Below are 21,226 nucleotides of genomic sequence, written 5' to 3' on the forward strand. Positions count from 1 at the left end.
CGGGGCGGGGCGCGCGTGGAGGGTGGCTGCCTCTGGAGTAGGCCGGCAGGAGAGGAGAAAAGGCGGCGGCTCGACTCGGGGATAGGGGCGGAGGAGGTAGTCCGGACGGCTGTGTGGGGCACGGAGCGTCGTCCGGACAGAGCGGAGCCAGCTGGGCACGGCGGCCAGGGCAGCTAGGGCCTGGGCCGCGGTTCGGCCGCGCCGGCCGGTAAGTGTCGGAAGGCCCGCAGGGGAGGCCGGCGGCGTCCGCGCTGCGGCGGGAATGGAGGCGGTGGCCGGCCAGTGTGAGGCCCGCCACCGGGACCGAGGCGCCGGCGCTGGCGGCCGTGGGGTCGGCGGGCCCGGCCTGGAGCGGAGGAAAGGCGGCAGACCCCTGTCAGTTTGCGTCCCGGGTCGGCAGTCCGGGTGTGCTGACTGGGCGTCCGCCGCGCTGCTGTCCGCGCGGCCGCCTGCCGGGCTAGCCGTGAGGTCAGCAAATGGCGACCCAAGCCCTAGGGCACCGACCTCCGTGTCCCCCCAGTTTGTATGTCTGTGTAAAGGGCCGAAGGAGTTAAACTTAGGGAACCTTAAGCTTCTCGTTCCGTCTGGCTTTTAAAAACTTGGGTTCTTTGGGGACAAACGGGTTAAAGAGACTGGGGAAGCATCGTCCACAGTCTGCACGGGATGAGCAAAGTTGGTAACTTTTCCATTCATGGAAGTGAGAGGATCTTAGCCTATTAAAGGGAAACTTCCTTATTTTGCAGACCTGAGGTTGTGTGTGTCCTGCGCCTTGGAAGTACTTTGCCTGGAACGGGTTTGTAGAGCGCGTGCTGAATTCAGAGTAATCTGCCAGTATGTTTTTAACGGGTGTATTTGGAAGTATAGAGTCAAACAGGCAGAACAATGTGTGTTTACCGTGGTTCGGACGTACTCCACTTCCCTCTAACTTTCTCTTGTTTTTCTTTTTGAGCCCTGTCGTAAGTCCCAGATAAAAGTTGCTTGGGAACGAATTGACCTTTTATTTCATGATTACTTCGTTGACTCTGATCCAAGATGGAGTTATTTGTGGGCATTCTGATATAGGTGTAGGTTAATTTAAAACTCTTTTAATACAAAATCCCAAACTGTAAATTTTAATTTCTGTTTGCTAAGTTTCAATAGTGTTTGTTCTTTAGAGACCTATGTAAATTATATTAACAGGTCTTGCATTTGCTCATAACAAGTTTTTCTAAAGCAGTCAAATTGTTGAAATGGCAAAAGGAAAAGAGTAGCATGAAATAAACCTTTAGGATTTTTCAGAGGGTTAGATTTCAGTATGCGGTTTCCGCTGAATCACTCTTCTTCATGCTTAGTCACTGTTTCTCATTACAGTAGTGTAATTGGGGATAACATTGTGTTTTGCTAACTTTTTTATTTCCTAGTTTGTTTTTACCTAGTACTTTAATGCCGTGACATAACTTTTTTGTTTTTCAATTCTGGAAATGGTGGAGTTTCATGAATGCTGTAAGAGAACTGAAGTTTCCAGTATAGGCAAACTTTAATGTATTCCAAGTGTACTAGGTATTTAATTTCAATCCAGTATTTCTCCCGGTCTAACATTGGGAGACTTCTTCTAAAAAGTGTCTTTAATATACCATTAAAAAGCAATATTATATAAGTAATGATAACGTGTATACAGAGGTACTTTAAGGTCACCAAAATAGGCATTGGTTAATGTTTAGTGTTTGATATAACATGTTTCTAAGATGAGAATATTTTAATGGATAAGCCCTTTGCTATTCTGTATGATTTTGGATAAATTTTTTAATTGAGTTGCTAAGACTGCTTATTTGATAAAAGGAATTAGTACATACTATGGAATGTCATTGTATTTATAAAATTTGTTGACATTAAACAATTCAAATGCTATGTAAAATATAAATTCAAATTCAGTGTGATGAAATACATGAGATTGGCCTTAGACAAGTTGCTTCTGTATTTTAAGTAGCTAGATGTTAGATACAGACAGGTGTACCTCAGTTAAAACCCAGTCTGTGAAAATCTTTCATGAAAAAAAAACAAACTTTTTTTAAAGCATGGGTAATGTTATTACTAGGTAGTTCCTCATATGATTGCATTTAATAAATTACCTCTTCAAAATAATTACTCCACATTTTTGATTATTTAAGTGTGGCTGTTGTGCAAATTGAAGTATCTCTGGTTTCTGAGACATGTTTAGATCCTATTGGACACACTCATAATTGTAAACAATCTTTATAAAGTTCTAGATTGTTTGCGGAGTACAGTAATTGCCTCAAGGTCACAAAGTTGAGACTTCTTGGAGGCCCATTTTCCAATGACATGTTACCTGTTTTAATAAACTGAGTTCTGCCATTTGGGTGGATTATTTTTGTCTGAGTATCAACTCAAATAGATTATAGTCCAAGTATTAAGTATTTATTAAAACTATTTAAATTTCCCATGTAAGTCTATGATGATTTCACTTGCTTATTTAGTGGATAACATTGAAAGTAGTTAGACTTCACTTTCGAATAAGCTACTCATGACCATGACCATATTTAGAAATGGAAGATATATGTTTTGATTATATTATATCTGGAACAATAAAACTTAAAAAAATTTCTGTATAATTAGGTCATTCATTTTATAAATAAAAAGAATGAAAGTTTAATAAAAGAATGTATATATTGTAATCCATTTAGCCATTTGGAACTGAAAGCTAGTTGGGAATTTAAGGATAATGTATTTTTGATCTTGTCTAACCACCACCCCCCACCCCACCTCTTTTTAAACAGTAAGATAAGATGCCTAACTGAGGTATAGATTTATTATTATAAAGCTGAGTGCACCTGATAAACAGATTAGTCAGCAGAGGTGCTATACAAAGATTGAGACTTTACAAAGAATGAGATTTGCATTGCAAGGGTTTATAACTTATTGCTAAATTTATAAATTGTTAAATTTAGTAATGTAATGTTGTTCCATACACTTATACTGAGCATTATCCATGCAAATTATTCTTCAAATTTGAAATTTCATTTGTGGACTTGTAATAATGGTTAATTAATTGAACAAATCTGTCTATAGTTTTATATCAGACTTACATTGGAATAGTATGTAACTGTTATAAGTATATTTCATCTAATACCATATTACTTATAATACTAAGCTGTAGGCTGATAGCACTTCCTGTTTTGAACTTCTTTTTCTCATTCTCTACCCTATTCAGGTACCTTTGTGCAAACCTTAACCCCTGCCTTTCTTTTTAAACCCACTGCTTCTATATTCTTTTTTTTCCCGGTAATTGGTCTTCAGGGTTGATTAGGGAATTAAAATATTTGATAAATATAAGGTAAATGTTTCCTCCTGATTCTTCTATTATTATTATTAAAGATTTTAAAACAATGGAAGGTTAAAACTAATTTTCTTTGATTTGCTTTTTTGATAGATGATTTGTCTTACTCCATACATAGTGCCTGGAACATATTACTTAACGTGCTCAACAAATGTTGGGAGTACTATTGACTTTTTATGGCCAGTACAATGAAGTAATTTTGATTCAGTTTGATTGATGCCAGATCTGTAAGGCTGTATTTTTATGTGGAATATATAGTTTTCCATGAAATGAAGAATATCATTTGTTTTGGAATCCATTTCATTATTTTCTTGTATTATAATTCTTTGTGTATGTAACACAAATAAGCCTCTAACTGAGGCACAATTTTGAATGTAGGGAACATAAGGATGAATGAGACAGAGATGATTCTGACCTTCATGGAGCTTATAGTTTTCCAGTGGAAGTAGATAGTAAACAGAATGATGATTTACTTAGTTACACTAGTATTACCAAGGAAAAATGGAGTGTGTAATGAGTATACACAATATGGGATCCATACCTTGTCTTTGGGGTATGTGGAAAAGTAACACGCCGAGACTTAGGGTTGAGGCAGCAGGGCATGTGAGGAGGGAAAGGGATGTGTGTGTGTGTATCTGTGTGTCAGAGGTAGAGGCAGACATTAGGAACAGCCCTGAGGCAGCAGGCTGTTTTGAATACATTAGAGGACTCTTAGCATATTTTAAAATCATGCTAATTTACAATTCTTTATATCTACTTATCTCTTTATATATTTTAATGAATTTGAAAAAACAAATAATTTTCTGAGGGCAATATATTTATGCCTTTAATGACAAGATCTCATTTCATTATATGGGAAAAATGCCATATCTTAAAACTATTTTTATGGATTGCTTGTCAGCCACAGAGTATAAGTTGGCAAAGAACTTCTGTTAGAGAAAATTGAAAGCATTTCATGATTTATGAATATTTTCTGGTCCAGTGAAACTTTTCCAGTAATTTAAATTCAAGTGTAAATTAATAGAGATGTTAGTTGTTTTCTACTGTCTGCTGTGTCACTGTTCAACCAATAAATAAGGAGTTGATGTTTTTAAACCCATTTTACAGGATTTACAAGCAATTGCAAATTTAAAGGCATGTTTAATTTGATAGTAGTGGTCTTGATTAGGAGGAGGATGAATCTAGGAGAGTTTTAAATTCTGAAGCTGAGGATTCTTTTTCCAGAATACTCTTTTGTTATTGACTACTGTATTTTCTATTTTCTTAATATAGTTATCAGGAAAATGGAATTGAACTTGACTTCTCATTTGTATGGCTATTTTAAGAATTGTTAAATTTAGTAATGTAATGATATTCCATACACTTACACTGAGCATTATCAATGTAAATTATTCTTCAAATAATTTAAAACATACATTCAAAGCAGAGTAAAATGCTATTATAATTAGAAGGGACCAAAAGACTTTCTTGACCACAGGAGTGATGAAGTGTTGGGATAAACTACAAGCAAAGTTGTGTAATCTCCATTCCTCACATAACATCTTAAGATTGGATCACCAGTTACAGAGTGCTGCCCTATTTTCTTAAACTTTTATACATAAACATACCTGCTATTGTCCATGGATGTTGATCAGACGTAGAACTAGAACATAGAGTCCTAGTTCTGCCACTTACTAGGTAGATGACCTTGGGCAAATCACTTACTCTTTCTGAACCTCAGTTTCCTCCAGGTTGTTATAAAGATGTGTAAAGAAGGATAAAATAGGTACATAATTACTGTTCTCTCTTCTTTATTCCTTCTTTCTAAATCTGCTTCAGTAAATAATAAATATTATGAACTTGTTGCTATGGATGCCTTTTTTAAACCTTATTCAAAGGGGATTGGATAGTGTAAAATAGACTATTTGAAGCTTGACTACTTTCCTTCTACCTTTGAAAATTATTGCTGTTTCTGTCTTTAACTCAGACCCTGTTTCAAGCAGTTGCTATTTTAAATGCTTTTGAATTAAGTGATGTTTTTAAGATGTGTTTTGCCTGTTGGTGTCATGTGATGGTGTGTACGGTAACATGAAGTGTCCCTAAAAGTTCTGAGAGCACTGGTTACTTAGTTGAAACTGCTTGTATTTTTAGGTTTCTCCCTTAGTAATAGTCAAGCTTGTAAACGTTATCATGTGACATCAGCTCAGTCTGGTTCTTGCAAAATAAGAAAGCTACAGCTGTTTTCACTATCTAATCACTCAGTAAGATTTGTTTTAATTCTTAATAAAATTTTTCTTTAAATGTCTGGTTTAACATACAAATGTTTGTCGTTAATCTTTTACTTCTATATGACTATTTTAGTATGTCTATTTTTATAGTTTTATACTTATCTAAATTTATGAAGAGAAACATTTAAAAGTATTTAACTCATAATTTGTGACATTTAACACAATTTTTAAAAATACAGTTTGATGTTGAATGTGTACCTTGTCATTTCTTTGACATTATTGAACACCATAATATCATCTTGGAACTTTTCTACTGAATCAAGAGAAGCTCTATTGATGATGATTTAGGTACAGTTTTGTTATTCTAGTTTGAGAAAACTTGTGCCTCAACTGAGAAAAAGATAATGGCAGCCAGGTGCAGTGGCTCATGCCTGTAATCCCAGCATTTTGGGAGGCCAAGGTGGGTGATCATGAGGTCAGGAGATTGAGACCACCTCTGGCTAACGCGGTGAAACCCCCTCTCTACTAAAACTATAAAAAATTCGCCGTCTCTGTAATTTCAGCTACTCAGGAGACTGACTGAGGCAGGAGAATCACTTGAACTCAGGAGGCGGAGGTTGCAGTGAGCTGAGATCACGCCACTGCACTCTAGCCTGGGTGACAGAGCAAGACTCCATCTTTAAAAAAAAAAGATAATAGCAATTGACGATTGAATAATTAGCTACCTGGAGCCAAGAAAAATTTTATGGAAAAATATGTTAGAGAGTTAACAATCTCTTATGCACTGAGGTGAAGAAAACAGGATAAGAATCACCTTCCTATCCAGAAAATTACTGCCTAGTATAATGTAATTTAATTTTGGAAAAGTTGAGCTGAGTTGCCAGTGCCATATACAAGTAGAAATATATCATAAGTAATTCATTGTGGAGAGCTAGAATTTGGAAGAGGAATCTGGGCAGGATGTATAGATGGATTTTCAGCATAGGTGTGGTAATTGAAACGTTTTGAGAAGATGAGAGCATCTAGGGAGAATGTACAGAATAAGCAAAAAATGACATGAGCCCTGAAGAAATGCAATCTTTAAGTAATTATTATTAAGTAATAGCTAAGAAGACTAAGGGTAGGAGGAAGACTGGAGTGACATGAAAAGTAAGATTTAATAGTCCAAAAACAAAGGATTGGTTATTATCACGATATAATGGCCAAGGAAGATAGGGTCTGAAAAAATACGTCCTCCAGATGTAGTATTGCGGTTCTCAGTAGAGCGGTTTTAAAAGGTGTAGTAAAAACAGAACCAGAATAGAGAGTTAATGGATATATAGGAGATTAGAAGATTTTTGGTGGTTTTTAGCTTTTCTTCAGAAAGTTTGACTGGGTAAGAAAAAAAAAATGGTGGCAAAACGGGGGGGGGGCCATTATGTTATTATTTCAATTATTATTTTTTGAGATTGAGTTTCACTCTGTCACCCAGGCTGGAATGCAGGGGTGCACAGTCATGGCTTAGTGCAGCCTCAGTCTCCTGGGCTCAATTGAGCTTCCTGCCATAGCCTCCCGAGTAACTGGGACTATGGGCACATGTCACCATGCCTAATTTTTTAGCTTTTGTTTTGTAGAGACAGTGTCTCGCTATGTTGTCCAGGCTGATTTTGAACTCCTGGCCTCAAATGATTCTCCTATCTTGGCCTCTCAACATGCTGGGATTACAGGTTTGAGCCACCGTGACTATTATTTCAGTTTTTAAAGATTAAATAATCTTTTAAAGATTTTATTGTGAATAGGAAACACTCCAATAAAGGAGTTGATTATACTAAAAATACATTGAATGAGCACAATAATTATAATTAAATCAATATATTATGCTTATACTTTTACTTTTGATATAAAACTTTTCTTTGTAAAACTTACAATGCAAATTTTCAAGAAAGACCATTAGACATCTGTAATCTGTTCATGTTATTTTATAGAACTATTTCTCTGCTTAAAATTCTCAGTGACTTCCAGTTGTAAAAATGTGAACTCTTTAATTGCTGCACCAAACACAGTGCCTGGTACATAATAGTTAAATAATAAATAGGCATTTAATGAATGAATGTGAACCTCAAAAGTAAGTGATGTGCCCATGCCACAAAGCTTGAGCTAGAACTTTTATTTTCTGGATAAATTTTTTGTATGTTCTAATTAAGACTTGATTTGTTGCAGAATTTATTAAGGCATATATAGGAGGAGGGATCGATCAATAGATGAAATCTTAAATGAATTCATTTAGAAGGAATAAAAAGAAAACTTCTAAAAGTTTTGATTAAGTATATTCATAAAATTCAGGTTCTCTTTTAGCAATGTAAGATCTCTGAAATGTGGTATACATCAAAATTAGTTGAGTTGAAATTAGAAAGGTAAAAGTGAAAACACTCTGAAATCTAAAAGTTACAATATACATTAACTTGTTATTAACATTATATAATGCACAGTATTAGAATTTAAGTAGTATAATTTGACACTTTTGCCCTTTTAGGCATATTGTTACAAAAATATTAGTCTTTATGACATTCTACAGTATTGAATGCTTACATCCTTTCAAGACGTTGATTATATATAAAATTAACTAGTTAAGTATGTTTATTTTATATACATCATCCTAAAATAAATCAAGATATTAGATACATTAGGGATTTAATTATTAAATAATTTTGAAAAATCAACCATTTTTTGGCTAACTCCTTATCTTTTTCCATTTCATTGACCAGAGCTGGACTGGCCATTATGGAGGAGGAGCTGCAGCATTCACATTGTGTGAATTGTGTCAGTAGACGGTGTATGACCAGACCAGAGCCTGGGATTTCCTGTGATTTGATTGGTTGTCCATTGGTTTGTGGTGCCATTTTCCACTCTTGTAAAGCCGATGAGCATCGACTTTTATGTCCATTTGAACGAGTGCCTTGCTTAAATAGTGACTTTGGATGTCCTTTTACCATGGCCCGAAATAAAGTTGCTGAACATCTAGAAATGTGTCCTGCAAGTGTGGTGTGCTGTACTATGGAATGGAACCGATGGCCAGTTAGTTATGCAGACCGAAAATCATATGAAAATCTAAGCAGAGATGTTGATGAAGTGGCACAGTTAGATATGGCCTTGGCTCTTCAAGACCAAAGAATGCTCTTAGAATCTCTCAAAGTAGCCACCATGATGTCAAAAGCAACTGATAAAGTTTCCAAACCTAGAGAACAAATCTCAGTTAAATCAAGTGTCCCAGAAATACCACATACTAATGGTTTGGTGTCTGTTGATGAAGAATCTTATGGTGCACTCTATCAAGCTACTGTAGAAACAACCAGAAGTTTGGCTGCTGCTTTGGATATCCTGAATACTGCTACAAGAGACATTGGCATTTTAAATACAAGTGTCTGTGCTTCCCCAGATGAAATGGGTAAAGAGCAAAATGCAAGAGAAAGCTTACAGGATCAAAACTTGAAAGACCAAGATCATCTTTATGAGGAGGAGATAGGAGCAGTAGGTGGAATTGACCACAATGACACAAGTCAGAATGCCCAGTCTGAACAAAATGGTTCCAGTGATTTATTATGTGACCTGAATACAAGTTCTTGTGACACTTCTGCTCTTTGTAATGGCTTTCCTTTGAAAAATATATGTGCACAGGTCATAGACCAGAATCATAATTTACATGGTGATTCAAAACAAAGTAACTTAACAAATGGAGCCTGTGTGGCATCAGATGGCACTTCAAAACCTTCCAGCTCACTTGTGGCAGCAGCACAACTTAGGGAAGTAATACCATCCAATGCTTTGCTTAATGGCACAGTTCAGCATATCCTTATACCCGATGATGAGGATGAAGGTGAATTGTGTTGGAAAAACGTAGACTTAGGGGACTTGAAGAATATGGATGTCTTATCTTTCAGTTCTGCTCCTTCATTCAATTTTCTTTCTAGTTCATGTTGGTCTAAACCAAAGGAAGATAAAGCAGTAGATACATCAGATTTGGAAGTTGCAGAAGATCCCATGGGCCTCCAAGGAATAGATCTGATCACAGCAGCATTGCTGTTTTGTCTAGGAGATTCTCCAGGAGGGAGGGGTATATCTGATAGCCGCATGGTTGATGTTTATCACATTGACTTTGGGACTCAGACTTTTTCACTTCCATCTGCAATATTAGCTACAAATACAATGGTTGGGGAAATAGCTTCAGCTTCAGCTTGTGATCATGCCAATCCACAGCTTTCAAATCCAAGTCCATTTCAGACACTTGGGCTGGATTTAGTATTGGAATGTGTCGCTAGATACCAACCCAAGCAGCGTTCAATGTTTACCTTTGTGTGTGGACAGTTATTTAGAAGGAAAGAATTTTCTTCCCATTTTAAGAATGTGCATGGTGACATTCATGCTGGACTCAATGGCTGGATGGAACAGAGGTGCCCTTTAGCATACTATGGATGTACCTATTCTCAGCGTAGATTTTGTCCATCAATACAAGGAGCGAAGATTATCCATGACCGCCATTTGAGGTCATTTGGAGTTCAGCCATGTGTATCTACAGTATTAGTAGAGCCTGCTAGAAACTGTGTATTGGGATTACATAGTGACCATCTAAGTAGTCTTCCTTTTGAGGTCCTGCAGCATATTGCAGGCTTTCTTGATGGCTTCAGTTTATGCCAGCTCTCATGTGTATCCAAGTTAATGAGGGATGTGTGTGGCAGCCTGCTACAGTCTCGTGGCATGGTCATACTGCAGTGGGGGAAAAGGAAGTATCCAGAAGGAAATTCATCATGGCAGATAAAAGAAAAGGTTAGTTTAATCTTTATCAACCTCTTATTTGACATAAAGAGACTTTTAATAATGCTGCTGAATTAATACAATTAATATCTTGTTGAGAAATTCACCATTCCCTAAGACTTACTAAATCAATATGATGACAGACTTTGTTTTAATGGTAATGAATCATGAACTATGATAATTAGAATTGTTTTCCATATTTATAGCTTTACTACTGATTTCCTAGAACTAGCTTATAATCTAATATGGCAGAGACCACTTACGTTTCTCGACGTTTCTATAGCAACTCTTTGTTTGGGTCCATGTTATCATCTTCTAATTTGGACTCCACCTGAAACATTTTCGCCATAAGATAATAGAGGAAGCAAGGAGAGGGTTTTCTCCCCTCTTGATAGTCTCTCCATTCTATGGCAATTTTGTTCCTAGGATTTGGTTGTTTCAGGTATAATCTAAATAGCAAGAGGTGAGAAAAGTTATAACTACTACTATCGTCATATATTAAAGTAAGCAGAGAAGTATATGGAGAATAAGAAACAAACGGATAAATGAGGAAATATGTTAGGCCAGTCTGAGAAAAGAGGAGGGCAGTAGAATTTGATATTGTGGGTGAGGACTCGGTTTAGTAGAGTCCAAAGGAGTGATGTATTCTGCATGGGAAACTTGAGCTAGAGATTTAGGCAGACCTAAGCAAACCCAGGCTACACCATTTTCCTTCTGTGATAGCCTACTTTTGCTCAGCTTCTATTTGGCACTTCTCAGTAGGAACTGGAAGGTATTACAGATATCTTTGATTGAAGGTTTTTTTTTTTTAAACTTTTAGAACACTTATATGAAACTTTTCCATTTTATAAAGTGGAAACATTTGTGATAAACTTTACATTTAGTTGCACAGCGTTCAAACTCTGGTTACCTTATTCATAGCACCTTTAGGTTTTCTTTCATCCATTGCACTAATTTTCCAGAATTCTACATCTACTTGGTTTTCCTGAGGCTTTGACCAATAAATGATCACACAAATTGTTTTATGATTTTTTTTCCAAAAGGAAATTTCTGATGGCAGAAAGTTTCTACTGCTTGTGTTTGTGTGTATTTTTGTTTTTCATATGATTTCATATCTTTTCTTCCCTTTGCGACGGAACAGTCTTAGTATGGCCTCTGTTTATCTTTGCCTACTATTATTGACATATGGAGTGAAATTGTTTGGGGGGTGGGGATACTATAATCATTCCTGCAGAAAATCTCACCTATTCTTCAAATGTAACTCACCATCATATGTACACATTACTCACACATCTGTATCCTGGCCATTTGTTTCACTGAACTCCCAACCAGTATATACATGCATCTACTGGACATTTTCACTTGATTACCCTACAGCCTCCTCAAACTCAACAAATCCAACCTACTCCACTCTTCCCCCTCTTAGTATGAGAAAGTGGCACCATCATCACCAAGTTTTCTAAACTAGGAATTTAGAAGTTAAGCTGACTGCTTTTTCTCCTCCCTTTATTTTTTTTTTCAGATAATCACGAAGTCCTGTTTCATTTTCTTTTTTTCATACCTCTCGGGTTTGCTTCTCTGTTTTCACTGCCATTTCCCAAGTTCAGTCCCAACTTTAGTTGTCTCCTGGACTACAACAGCAGCTTCCTCCTAACTGGATTCCTACTTCCAGTTGGGCCCCTCTCCAATATATTCTCTACACAAGAGCTAATGTGATGTGTATTTTCTTAAATACAATTCTTACACTGTCACCGCAGTGCTTAAAAACTTCTTTAATATTTGTTCATCACCCATAGAGCCCAGCTCCTTAATAAAACATATTAAGACTTTTCATAATCTCATCTTTATCTTTTCACTTTCCTCCTGTCATTTTATACTGTAACCACATTGATTTACTTACAGTTCCCAGATGTTTTTTCTTAGGTTAAGTCCTTCAAATATGCTGTCCCTAATTCTCACACTTGAACACCTGGAATATGCTACTCAGTATGCATTCGTATTTTACTTATATTAACTTATATAATCCACTGTCCCCATTTTACAGACAAAGAAACAGAGGTTAAGTATTCTGGCCAGCTAATTGACTTAGGAAACCAGTTTCTTGATCTTGTGATCATCATCTTCTTGCTATGTCCTGCTTACTCTCAGGCTTTACTTCCTGATGACAGCTTCTTGGGACCCCCACCCTGAAGCCTTCTGAGAGTTGCACTGCTCTGTGTTCCTGTGGTGCTCCATTATATACCTCTGCTAAAGCATTCACTGTGCTGTTTTGAAATTGATTGATGAATTGTCAGTTTTAGTCTCTAGACTGCAAATTCCTTGAGAAGTGGAATTCTTGGGAAACCAAAATACTTCCTTGCATAGCACCTACTATGTCATAGGCACTAAGTAAATACTTGATGTATACTTGAATGAAAGATGGATCCGTTACTAAGAAACCTTGTCATAAGCAGGTGGGAGTCATATGTTTTCTTTTGCCTGCTTTTCCTGAATTTGTTTCACCAGACTCTCAGTTGTATGGAAGTAGAGAGGCTGCCTGTCAACATTGAATCTTTCAGCTATTTCATCTGCCAAAGCTTAAAGAAAATTCCTAATTCCTTTTGTAGCTTTGGAATTAGGAGTTTTCTTGGGGAATGGTAAGAGAGGCTATTGACATCTATACTATCACTAGACCTTCACTGACTCCTGGGAAATTACTCCATAAAGGATAATGGATCATAACCCTAAGGAGTATAGGGACTACCTGTGCTGAACAATGGGGATTTTCTATAGCTAGTTGAAAAATAATTGTGTTTCCACAAAATTCAAAGACATCTAGCCACCCCAAGAAGACATTACCGTGCTTTCCTGAGAAGTAATAAATGCTAAGGGTTTTTCTCAAATCTGCCACTTTCTAAAGCAGGGATGTCCAATCTGTTGGCTTCTCTGGGCCACAATGGTAGAAGAATTGTCCTGGGCCACAGATAAAATAATGATAGCTGATGAGCTAAAAAAAATAAAAATAAAAAATAAAAATCATAAAAAATCTCATAATGTTTTGACGGTATTTCATGGCCTGGAGCTGTTTAGTGAACAAAAGGGCTACTTTAGCCTGTATTTTTAGCTACAGACATGAATAGGGATGGCAGGTGAGTATTTTGCCTAGAAGCATGCTTTACAATGATACGGACTAAAATAGGATCCATTTTACAAATATTATTTTTATATAAATTTTCAGAACCATTTTGAATAAATTGAAGTACCTATGTTCTTGAATCTTACTATGTACCTTTAGTACTTGTGAACAGCAGAAAAATAAACTTACCGGTATTTTTAGTACATATAGTGTAAATAGGAATGGGAAAGAAAAACCTGGAGAAAAAATTTAATAACACTTGTATTGTCAGTATCTCCAGAGTTCTAGATAGCCAGTTGGAGAGTATGAAGGAATAGTGTGCAGCATATAAACTTTAGGAAATGGCTCTGAATTTGTGCAGTTTTGATTTTATAAAAATCATTTAGCAAGCCAGATTGGTGTAATTTTTAATACTGAGTTTTGGTTTTTTGTTACAGTTTTTAAGTTTATTGAAGTCATAATGTCATAGAAGTGATTTACCTTATAATTTTTTGACAGACATATTTGCATTCAAAAGGATTTGCCAATTTTTATTTTATAGCTACTTGAAATTTTATATTGGATGCTTCTATAACAGTAGAAATGTATGCAGTAGGAGCAAAAAGTGTTTTTTAATTCTCTAAAAACTGACTTGTTTAAATCTAAAGTAGAATTTTCTTGTAGGTATGGCGATTTAGTACTGCATTTTGTTCTGTTAATGAATGGAAATTTGCTGACATCCTAAGCATGGCTGACCACCTGAAGAAATGCAGTTATAATGTTGTCGAGAAACGGGAGGAAGCAATCCCATTGCCATGTATGTGTGTGACACGAGAACTCACTAAAGAAGGACGTTCACTACGCTCAGTTTTAAAACCTGTACTTTAAGGGTTGTAATTTTACTTGCACATACGTGCAAGCATCTAGTATAATTTCTTTGTAATATGTGAAACCTTATTAATGTATTAAATATTACAACTAGCTAAATTTATTGTCACTGTATATAATGTTTTGGAGTAACATCTATTTTTATAAAGTACTGTTTAGTTGGAAAAAGTTGCCTTAATGTTTGAAATGTGTGAAATTGGAACTTGCTGGACAGGGTGATTTAATTATTAGCTACATAATTTTAAGAATTAGTATTTTCAATGGTGTGCATATTTTGGTTCTTAAATTTTTGCATCTTAAACTAACAAAATCTTGACCAATTTATTCCTTGTTTTCTGTGGGTTGCAACCCATGCAGTCAGAAAGCAAAACTTTGATTCAGATTTTTTACAGCACAAGTTTTTCATATAAAAACATTCTCAATTTCTTAAGCACTGCCATAAGATCATTATAATGTTTTTGTCTTTTAGTGCTTCCCTTATACAGTTGTTAATGCTCAGATGATCTCTCATATGTACTTACATATGTAAAATCATAACTAAAGTTTGGTAATGCAGTTTATCATGTTTTAAAAATAATCTACAAAGATGTTTTCATCTCATGTACTGAGAGCTCAACACAGAGAGTGACCATGTGCAGCTTTCTTTTTTGTTAGATGCCACATCCAAAGACTCACCGCAGTGTGTTACATGACAGGTCAAAGCAAAAACAAGCAAACAAAAAGCAAGCCTGTGAATTTACTGTAATCTGAAACTGTTCATGATATTACATATTTGTTAGGTATTTATTGTTTTAAAAGAAAATATACCTCATTTTAAGTTTGAATTGGGCATATTGTATAAATTTTAAATGTTCAGAATGCAAAGGGCTTAACTTAAATTTTTGCCTTTTATGTTTATAAACATTACAACTATGTTGTTTTAAGACCTTAGAAACATGAAATTTGTTAATCTTTGTAAAATGACAATCATGTAGAAACCTGTCTTGGTTGACAATCTCTTTGAAACATTTCCAAATTAATTTCCCATAGACTTCACCACCAAGAGAGTAAGAATTGCACATTTGAATAATAATCAAGGTATAATGGAAAAATACCCCTATTTTTGAAATAGTTTATTATGGTTTTCAAATTGATTTATAACATTATTAACTTGATGTGGTCTGTTTAAAAAAATGAATATATCAGTATTTAGAAATAAATTGCAAAGGTGGGGATATACACTTAAATAATTTGTCTTAAGTAAATTCTAGCATTTGGTAGTCTGAAATGGTGACAGATTACTTGTTAAAATTGTGAAAACTCTGTTGTGTTCTCTCCTCCTACATTTGTCCCTGAGAGTGCTCTATGAGTACTAGCTTCTTGATACCCATATATAGCAATCAGGCAGAGGCGTTCCTTGGGCATTACAGAGTTCTGAAGCTTAAGGTTTTTTTGGTTGGATCAAGTCCTTAGTACAGTTGAAGTATACAGCATTAAAGACTAATCAATTGTCTTGCCTCATCTGTCATTTTAAATAGTAGAATACTTATTTCTCAGTGCTTATAATTTCTTTTTCAACTGTGAGATTGAATAGTCTCTATTTCTGTGGGAAAAAAACAGAAAAAAGATATTAAATACTATAAAATATAACTCTGCCTTTTAAAGTTTTGCTGAAGAATGTGTGGTTAGGATAGCACAAGCATTTTCTGTTTTGTTGTTACGCTTTTTAAAATTCATTGTTTTTAAATTTAGACTTCTTATTTCCACACTGGATTATGAGATATTTAACAATTTTTCCACCTTATATTTCTTTTACACATTTTGCTGTTCTCTCTTTTTTTGTTGTTGTTATGCCACCATACCATTTTGTTAAAATGTTTTCTTTGTGAAACATTTGTTCAAGTTCTAATAAAATTAATATTTTCCCTTTATATGGCTCAATAACTTAAAAACTTTCGTTTAAATAAAATTTTAATACTTGTTTGACAAATTCCAACACAATCATATTGTTTCTGTAATGTGGATTTTCTGCATGTTGTGGTAGTTATTGATTATCATCATTGCTCACCCATGTTTTACTAGTGAACCTTAATTTTTTAAAAGATGAGAAACTCATTCGTTAGCTTTCTCTGATCCTTCAGTGTGTCAAAAGTAATAACCACCTAGGTGCACTGAAAGGTGGAAGAGTTTCTAGCATGGTTATATCTCTAAAAATTGTAATGGAAACCATCTGTTTAGCCTCTTAAGCATGAAAAGGTTTGTATGTTGCCATAATAGATTGTACCTTGAGAAGGCCTTGTTGATTCCTTAGTCTTTGCTAAACAGCAAGGTAAAAGGCAAACATCGGGATGGAGGGAAATACTTGAATTCACTTTTATCCTCTGCCTCCTTCCCCAATACTGCCTGTTAACTTAATCTTCCTCTCTCTCCCTCCCCCTTTCCTTTCATCTCCCTCTCTCACTCTTTTTCACTAGATTTTGAGACTCACAGATCACTTACAGAAGTGGTTCCAAAAGTTGTCCTTGAACCAGTAGGAACAGCAACACCTGGGAATTTGTTAGAAATGCAGATTATTAGGCGTCTCTCCAGACTTAGTGAATCAGAAGCTCTGGGGTAGAACCCAGCATTCTCTTTTAACAAGATCTCCAGGTGATTCTAATGCACAGTAAAGTATTAAAACTTAGCAGGAAGCCTAGGTCATGCTAGCTACCCTCTGGTGTATTACTGGAGTGGATATATGTATGTACGTGTGTGTGTGTATAATATATGTGCAATCCAAAATTAAGAATAATGGTAATATGTTAATAGTTAAACTATATATGTTGTCTCAATTTTACAGCCATATGACAAAATACATTGGGTGCTGTAGTTGTTGGACTTGTATTCTTTAAATTAGTATTCACTAGTATTTAAACATTTACCAGTATTTTACCAGTGTTTCTTCTGTTCAAGGTAAATTGCAGTGCAAATTTTAGTTCATTAGCAGTAATATTTAGCCTAGTCATCTCATTCTGTTGTTTAGGGGTTGCAGAGTTATGAACATATATAAATTTTAGGATAATCAAAGAGAAGTAGACAAATATTGGATTAAATCCTACAAAAATGTTTTTAGGGATATTTTCAACCCATTCAGTAGGATGTTTAATTAAAGATTGGATCTCTTGTTTATGGGTAGTATAGAATCTTTTTTTATCTTTAATCCTGTGCTGCCTGTCTCATCAGTGTTGTGCTATTAATATCTGTCCTTTAACGTTGGATGTTGGGATCTTAGTAATCTTGAATATAGTAAGATTTTCAGCAAAGCTTCCGTATCCTTTGAAGGTATGGTAGTTTATATTATTGATAATGGTTTTACCTGTGGAGATTTGACTAGTTTTAGGTGTTTGGAAGCAAAACAGATTATCTTCATGTTTTGCATCCCAACCTAAAAAGACATGGAGTTTTGTTTATTTTAAATTTTCCTAAGGAAAAAGTATTCAAATATTTTAAAATGTGTTTGTTTCATGCATGACATGCCACGTTGAAAGTGATGTGATTGGAGTTTATACAGAATTGATTGTTTAGAAGTGCAGTAGAAAGGAAGCAAGTGGCCCTAATTCTCTGAACAAAGACTTGATGGAAAGAAGTTTTCTAGTAGGTGTTTGATTATCTAAATGTTATTGTAAGTAGTTTTACTTAAGGTGCTCATAAGGCCTAGGAAGCAGAGAATATTAGTTATACCTTTGTCAACTCATCAGTGACTTGTTTCATGGTATTTAAGATAATTTAATAATAGGGTTTGACAGGATTCATCTGATTTCCAAAAAAGCAGTTTGAATTCAGGAAAGATCAACTGTAATGAAGTCCTTTCTAAATAAGGGAAGAGGAAAGATGGTTTGCTTTTCAAGTCATCTTTTACATAATTATTTCCTTTTATTTAAAAGATTAAAGTGAGGTCAAGAGATAAAACCTTTCAAATTTCAATTTTTATGGATGAGAAAACAGGTACTTAAGTTTAGGCAGTGACTAGTGTACTGGGATATTTGAGAGAGAACTGTGTCCTTACATGGATCACTTTTTTACTTTACGAATGCAGGAAGGAAAGGGATGTTTAGATGTAAGGAAATTTGGAAAATATTACCTAGAATGTTTGATTTCTACTACTTTGGAAAGCATTTTGGAGCAATACCAAAAGGAAACAAACTAACAAAGTGTGTGGTATGTTTCTCTGAAAATCTTGGCAAAACTAGGGCCTCTTGCTAAATTTTACAAGTAGGTTATTGCATGTGTGATTAAACTTTTTTCATAAATTGCTTATACATATATTTATTTGACATATATAATCTTCATAATTGGCCAATACACCTTGAAACGTATTAATGGCAGTACATCTTGAGTTACTTTGTTACCTTAACGCATTTCAAAACTGAAATTTTGTATTCAGATTGTTTCATATTTCAATGTATTATGTAAAGAGGGACGTTTCATTAATAAACTACAAAGAAATGGGTTATAAGGAAGATTCGTGTACATGCTCTATAGAAATATAGTAAAAATTCATTTGATATAAATTCATTTTTTAAAAATAATTCTCAGTCTTTTTGATACGCTGGACTGAAGCTTCTGTCCTTTACTATGAAGAAAACATTTCTGAAGCGAACTGACAATGCAAATACTGGGTAAAAATTTAAGCATCTACAAAATTATTAACCCATTTGCATGCAAATATTAGGAAATGATTTTTTAATACGTAGCTAGTTCTTGTGGTGGTTAATAGTTCGTGTGTTTGAAAGTAATAAAACTGCATTTGTGTTGAACTCTTAAGACAAATTAATCAGGTCAATTGCTCTGAACAAAGGCAGATTCATCCGATTTAATTTCTACCTTTTCTATTTAAATTTTTAGAAAATTTGGTTCTCAGATGTGAGACCAATAGGTTGATATATTTGTTTATTTGACAGAGGAACTGACTAGAGTTCGCTTTCTAATACCCCTTCCAGTCAAACAGTAACATCGTTATATTAATATTCAGTAGTAGTTATAAATTTTAATGACATAAGAATAGTAACAATTTTTTAATAAATCGAAAGACTGAAGTTGAAAAAAAGGGGTCCTGCCCTCTGCTGTCATAGAATTTTTTTTTTTTTTCTGTTGAAATCCTCTTCCATATTGTCATTATTACTCCTTTATCCCATGACTTCAGTTTTCTGGTGAGGTAACCCTGAATGTAGTCATTTTGGTCAGTAGTTTTAGATTTAAGTAAGTGATCACACTTGTTTTAAAGTCTCTTTCAGCTCACCCATGAAGAAACAATATTTTTTTTCATTTTTTTCTTTGAATATTGGCAAGTATTACTGAATCTAACTGAAGTATCAGCATTCAGGTTTAACCATGCTATTTGATTGAAAGAAATCAAACCATGGAAGTAATGATGGGCACTGTATCTGCTCAAGAGTAAAATTAGCCAATGAATAATTATGTCAACTGGATGTCTTTAATCAGTTGTAACTTTTTTTTAAAAATCTGTATTTCTAATAAAACATAGAGCAGTATTGACTCCTTACAACATTCCAATAGCTTTGTCATGACAGCTGTGACATGATATAAGTTGCTCTGAATGGCTAATAATTCAATGGACATGAATTCTAAAGATTTTTATTTGCACTTAAAATGTTAAAGTAGTGTTCATTTGATCAACATTTCAAAACCAGTCAGTATTGGAAACTTTAGCTGCATTCTGAAAGATCATTGTACTGATTCACTTACTTAAGATGTAATTTGGCTTCCAATTTAGCTTTTCTCATGATTTACATAAATAGTTGTTGCTATCTTAAATGCAGAAAGATGGTATTCTTTGGGGAGACAAAAAAACCTAGATGAATGAAGCTAGACACAAAAGGGCTACATACTATATGATTTCATTTATATGAAATATTCAGAATAGGTAAATTCATAGAGACAAATCAGATTCATGGCTGCTGGGGGGGTGGTGAGTGCTTCATGGGTATGGGGTTTTCTTTTGGACTGATGAAAATATTGTAGAACAAGATAGTGGGGATAGTTGTGCAATATTGTGAATGTGCCAAAATGCCACTGAATTGTGTACTTCAAAGTGGAGTATTTGATGTGTATTTTATTACAATTAAAAAGAAAAGAATTTGGTATTTGCAGTCGTTGCCAAATTCAAAAACTAGTGTTCTCAACGTTTGTGAAATGCCCAAACTATGGTTTGTAATCAATTTATAGTATTAGTAACATGACAAGTCTATTCAGTTTAAAGTTCTGGTAAAATTTGTGAATCCCATCATAGAAGTACTCCTGACTGCAGCAGAAATAAAGCTGTAATTCATCAAAATTTCCTTATATTTAATACTTCTGTGACTGAGTAATTGACTTTTGTGTCATTGTTTATTTTTTAATCTTTTGAAATTTATGATTCCTTGTGGCACATCTCAATCACACTTTTTAAAGATATGTTTTTAAAATCATCCTTTGAAAAAAATTTGTATAATTTTCAAGGTCATTTTTTATAGTTTTATACGTTGTTTCTTTTGAAGAACAAATGCAACTGTGTATTAGATAAGACTAAATAAATTGTACTGATGTATACATTTGTATGCTTTGATATTGTCTTGTGGGGAAACTTTCTGAATCTTAAGATTGATAGGAACTCTAATGATCATTTAGTTTCTCATTTTATTATTTGGAGAAATGGAAGCTGAGGTTGTCAGTGTGTCATTCATTCAACAAACGTTTATTGAACACTCATGTCAGATAATGTGTAGGCTTGATTCTGGAAGGTTATTTCATGCATTAAACTTTCACGGGTAATTTCTTTTTTTGTTTTTTTTTTTTTTCTTTCATCTAGTAATTATGCCAGACACATGGACAAACGAACAAGTTTCAGAGGAGGGGAGGCTTAAGGCATAGAATCACTTTAAGTTGTTCTTCTCATAA

The 21,226-nt window shown here is 34.8% G+C and overlaps 1 protein-coding gene across 1 annotated transcript; it reads left to right on the plus strand.

Moving 5' to 3' along the window:
• Positions 1-9: 9 nt before the first annotated feature.
• FBXO30 (F-box protein 30) lies at positions 10-19,781 on the plus strand. Its single transcript, XM_032274534.1, has 3 exons — positions 10-208; positions 8,286-10,341; positions 14,108-19,781. Exons 2-3 carry the CDS (start codon positions 8,302-8,304, stop codon positions 14,309-14,311), a joined length of 2,244 nt encoding a protein of 747 aa, XP_032130425.1. The 5' UTR covers positions 10-208; positions 8,286-8,301; the 3' UTR covers positions 14,312-19,781.
• Positions 19,782-21,226: the final 1,445 nt, after the last annotated feature.

Source organism: Sapajus apella, unplaced genomic scaffold (assembly GCF_009761245.1).
Source record: "Sapajus apella isolate SASKATOON/1434 unplaced genomic scaffold, GSC_monkey_1.0 scaffold6, whole genome shotgun sequence".
In the NCBI taxonomy this organism is placed as follows: Eukaryota; Metazoa; Chordata; class Mammalia; order Primates; family Cebidae; genus Sapajus; species Sapajus apella.

Excerpts from the sequence above, each read along its gene's own strand:
- FBXO30 (XM_032274534.1), top strand. The coding sequence starts at position 8,302 with ATGGAGGAGGAGCTGCAGCATTCACATTGTGTGAATTGTGTCAGTAGA. Across the intron at positions 10,342-14,107 it reads CATGGCAGATAAAAGAAAAG|GTATGGCGATTTAGTACTGC; the intron begins GTTAGTTTAATC and ends ATTTTCTTGTAG.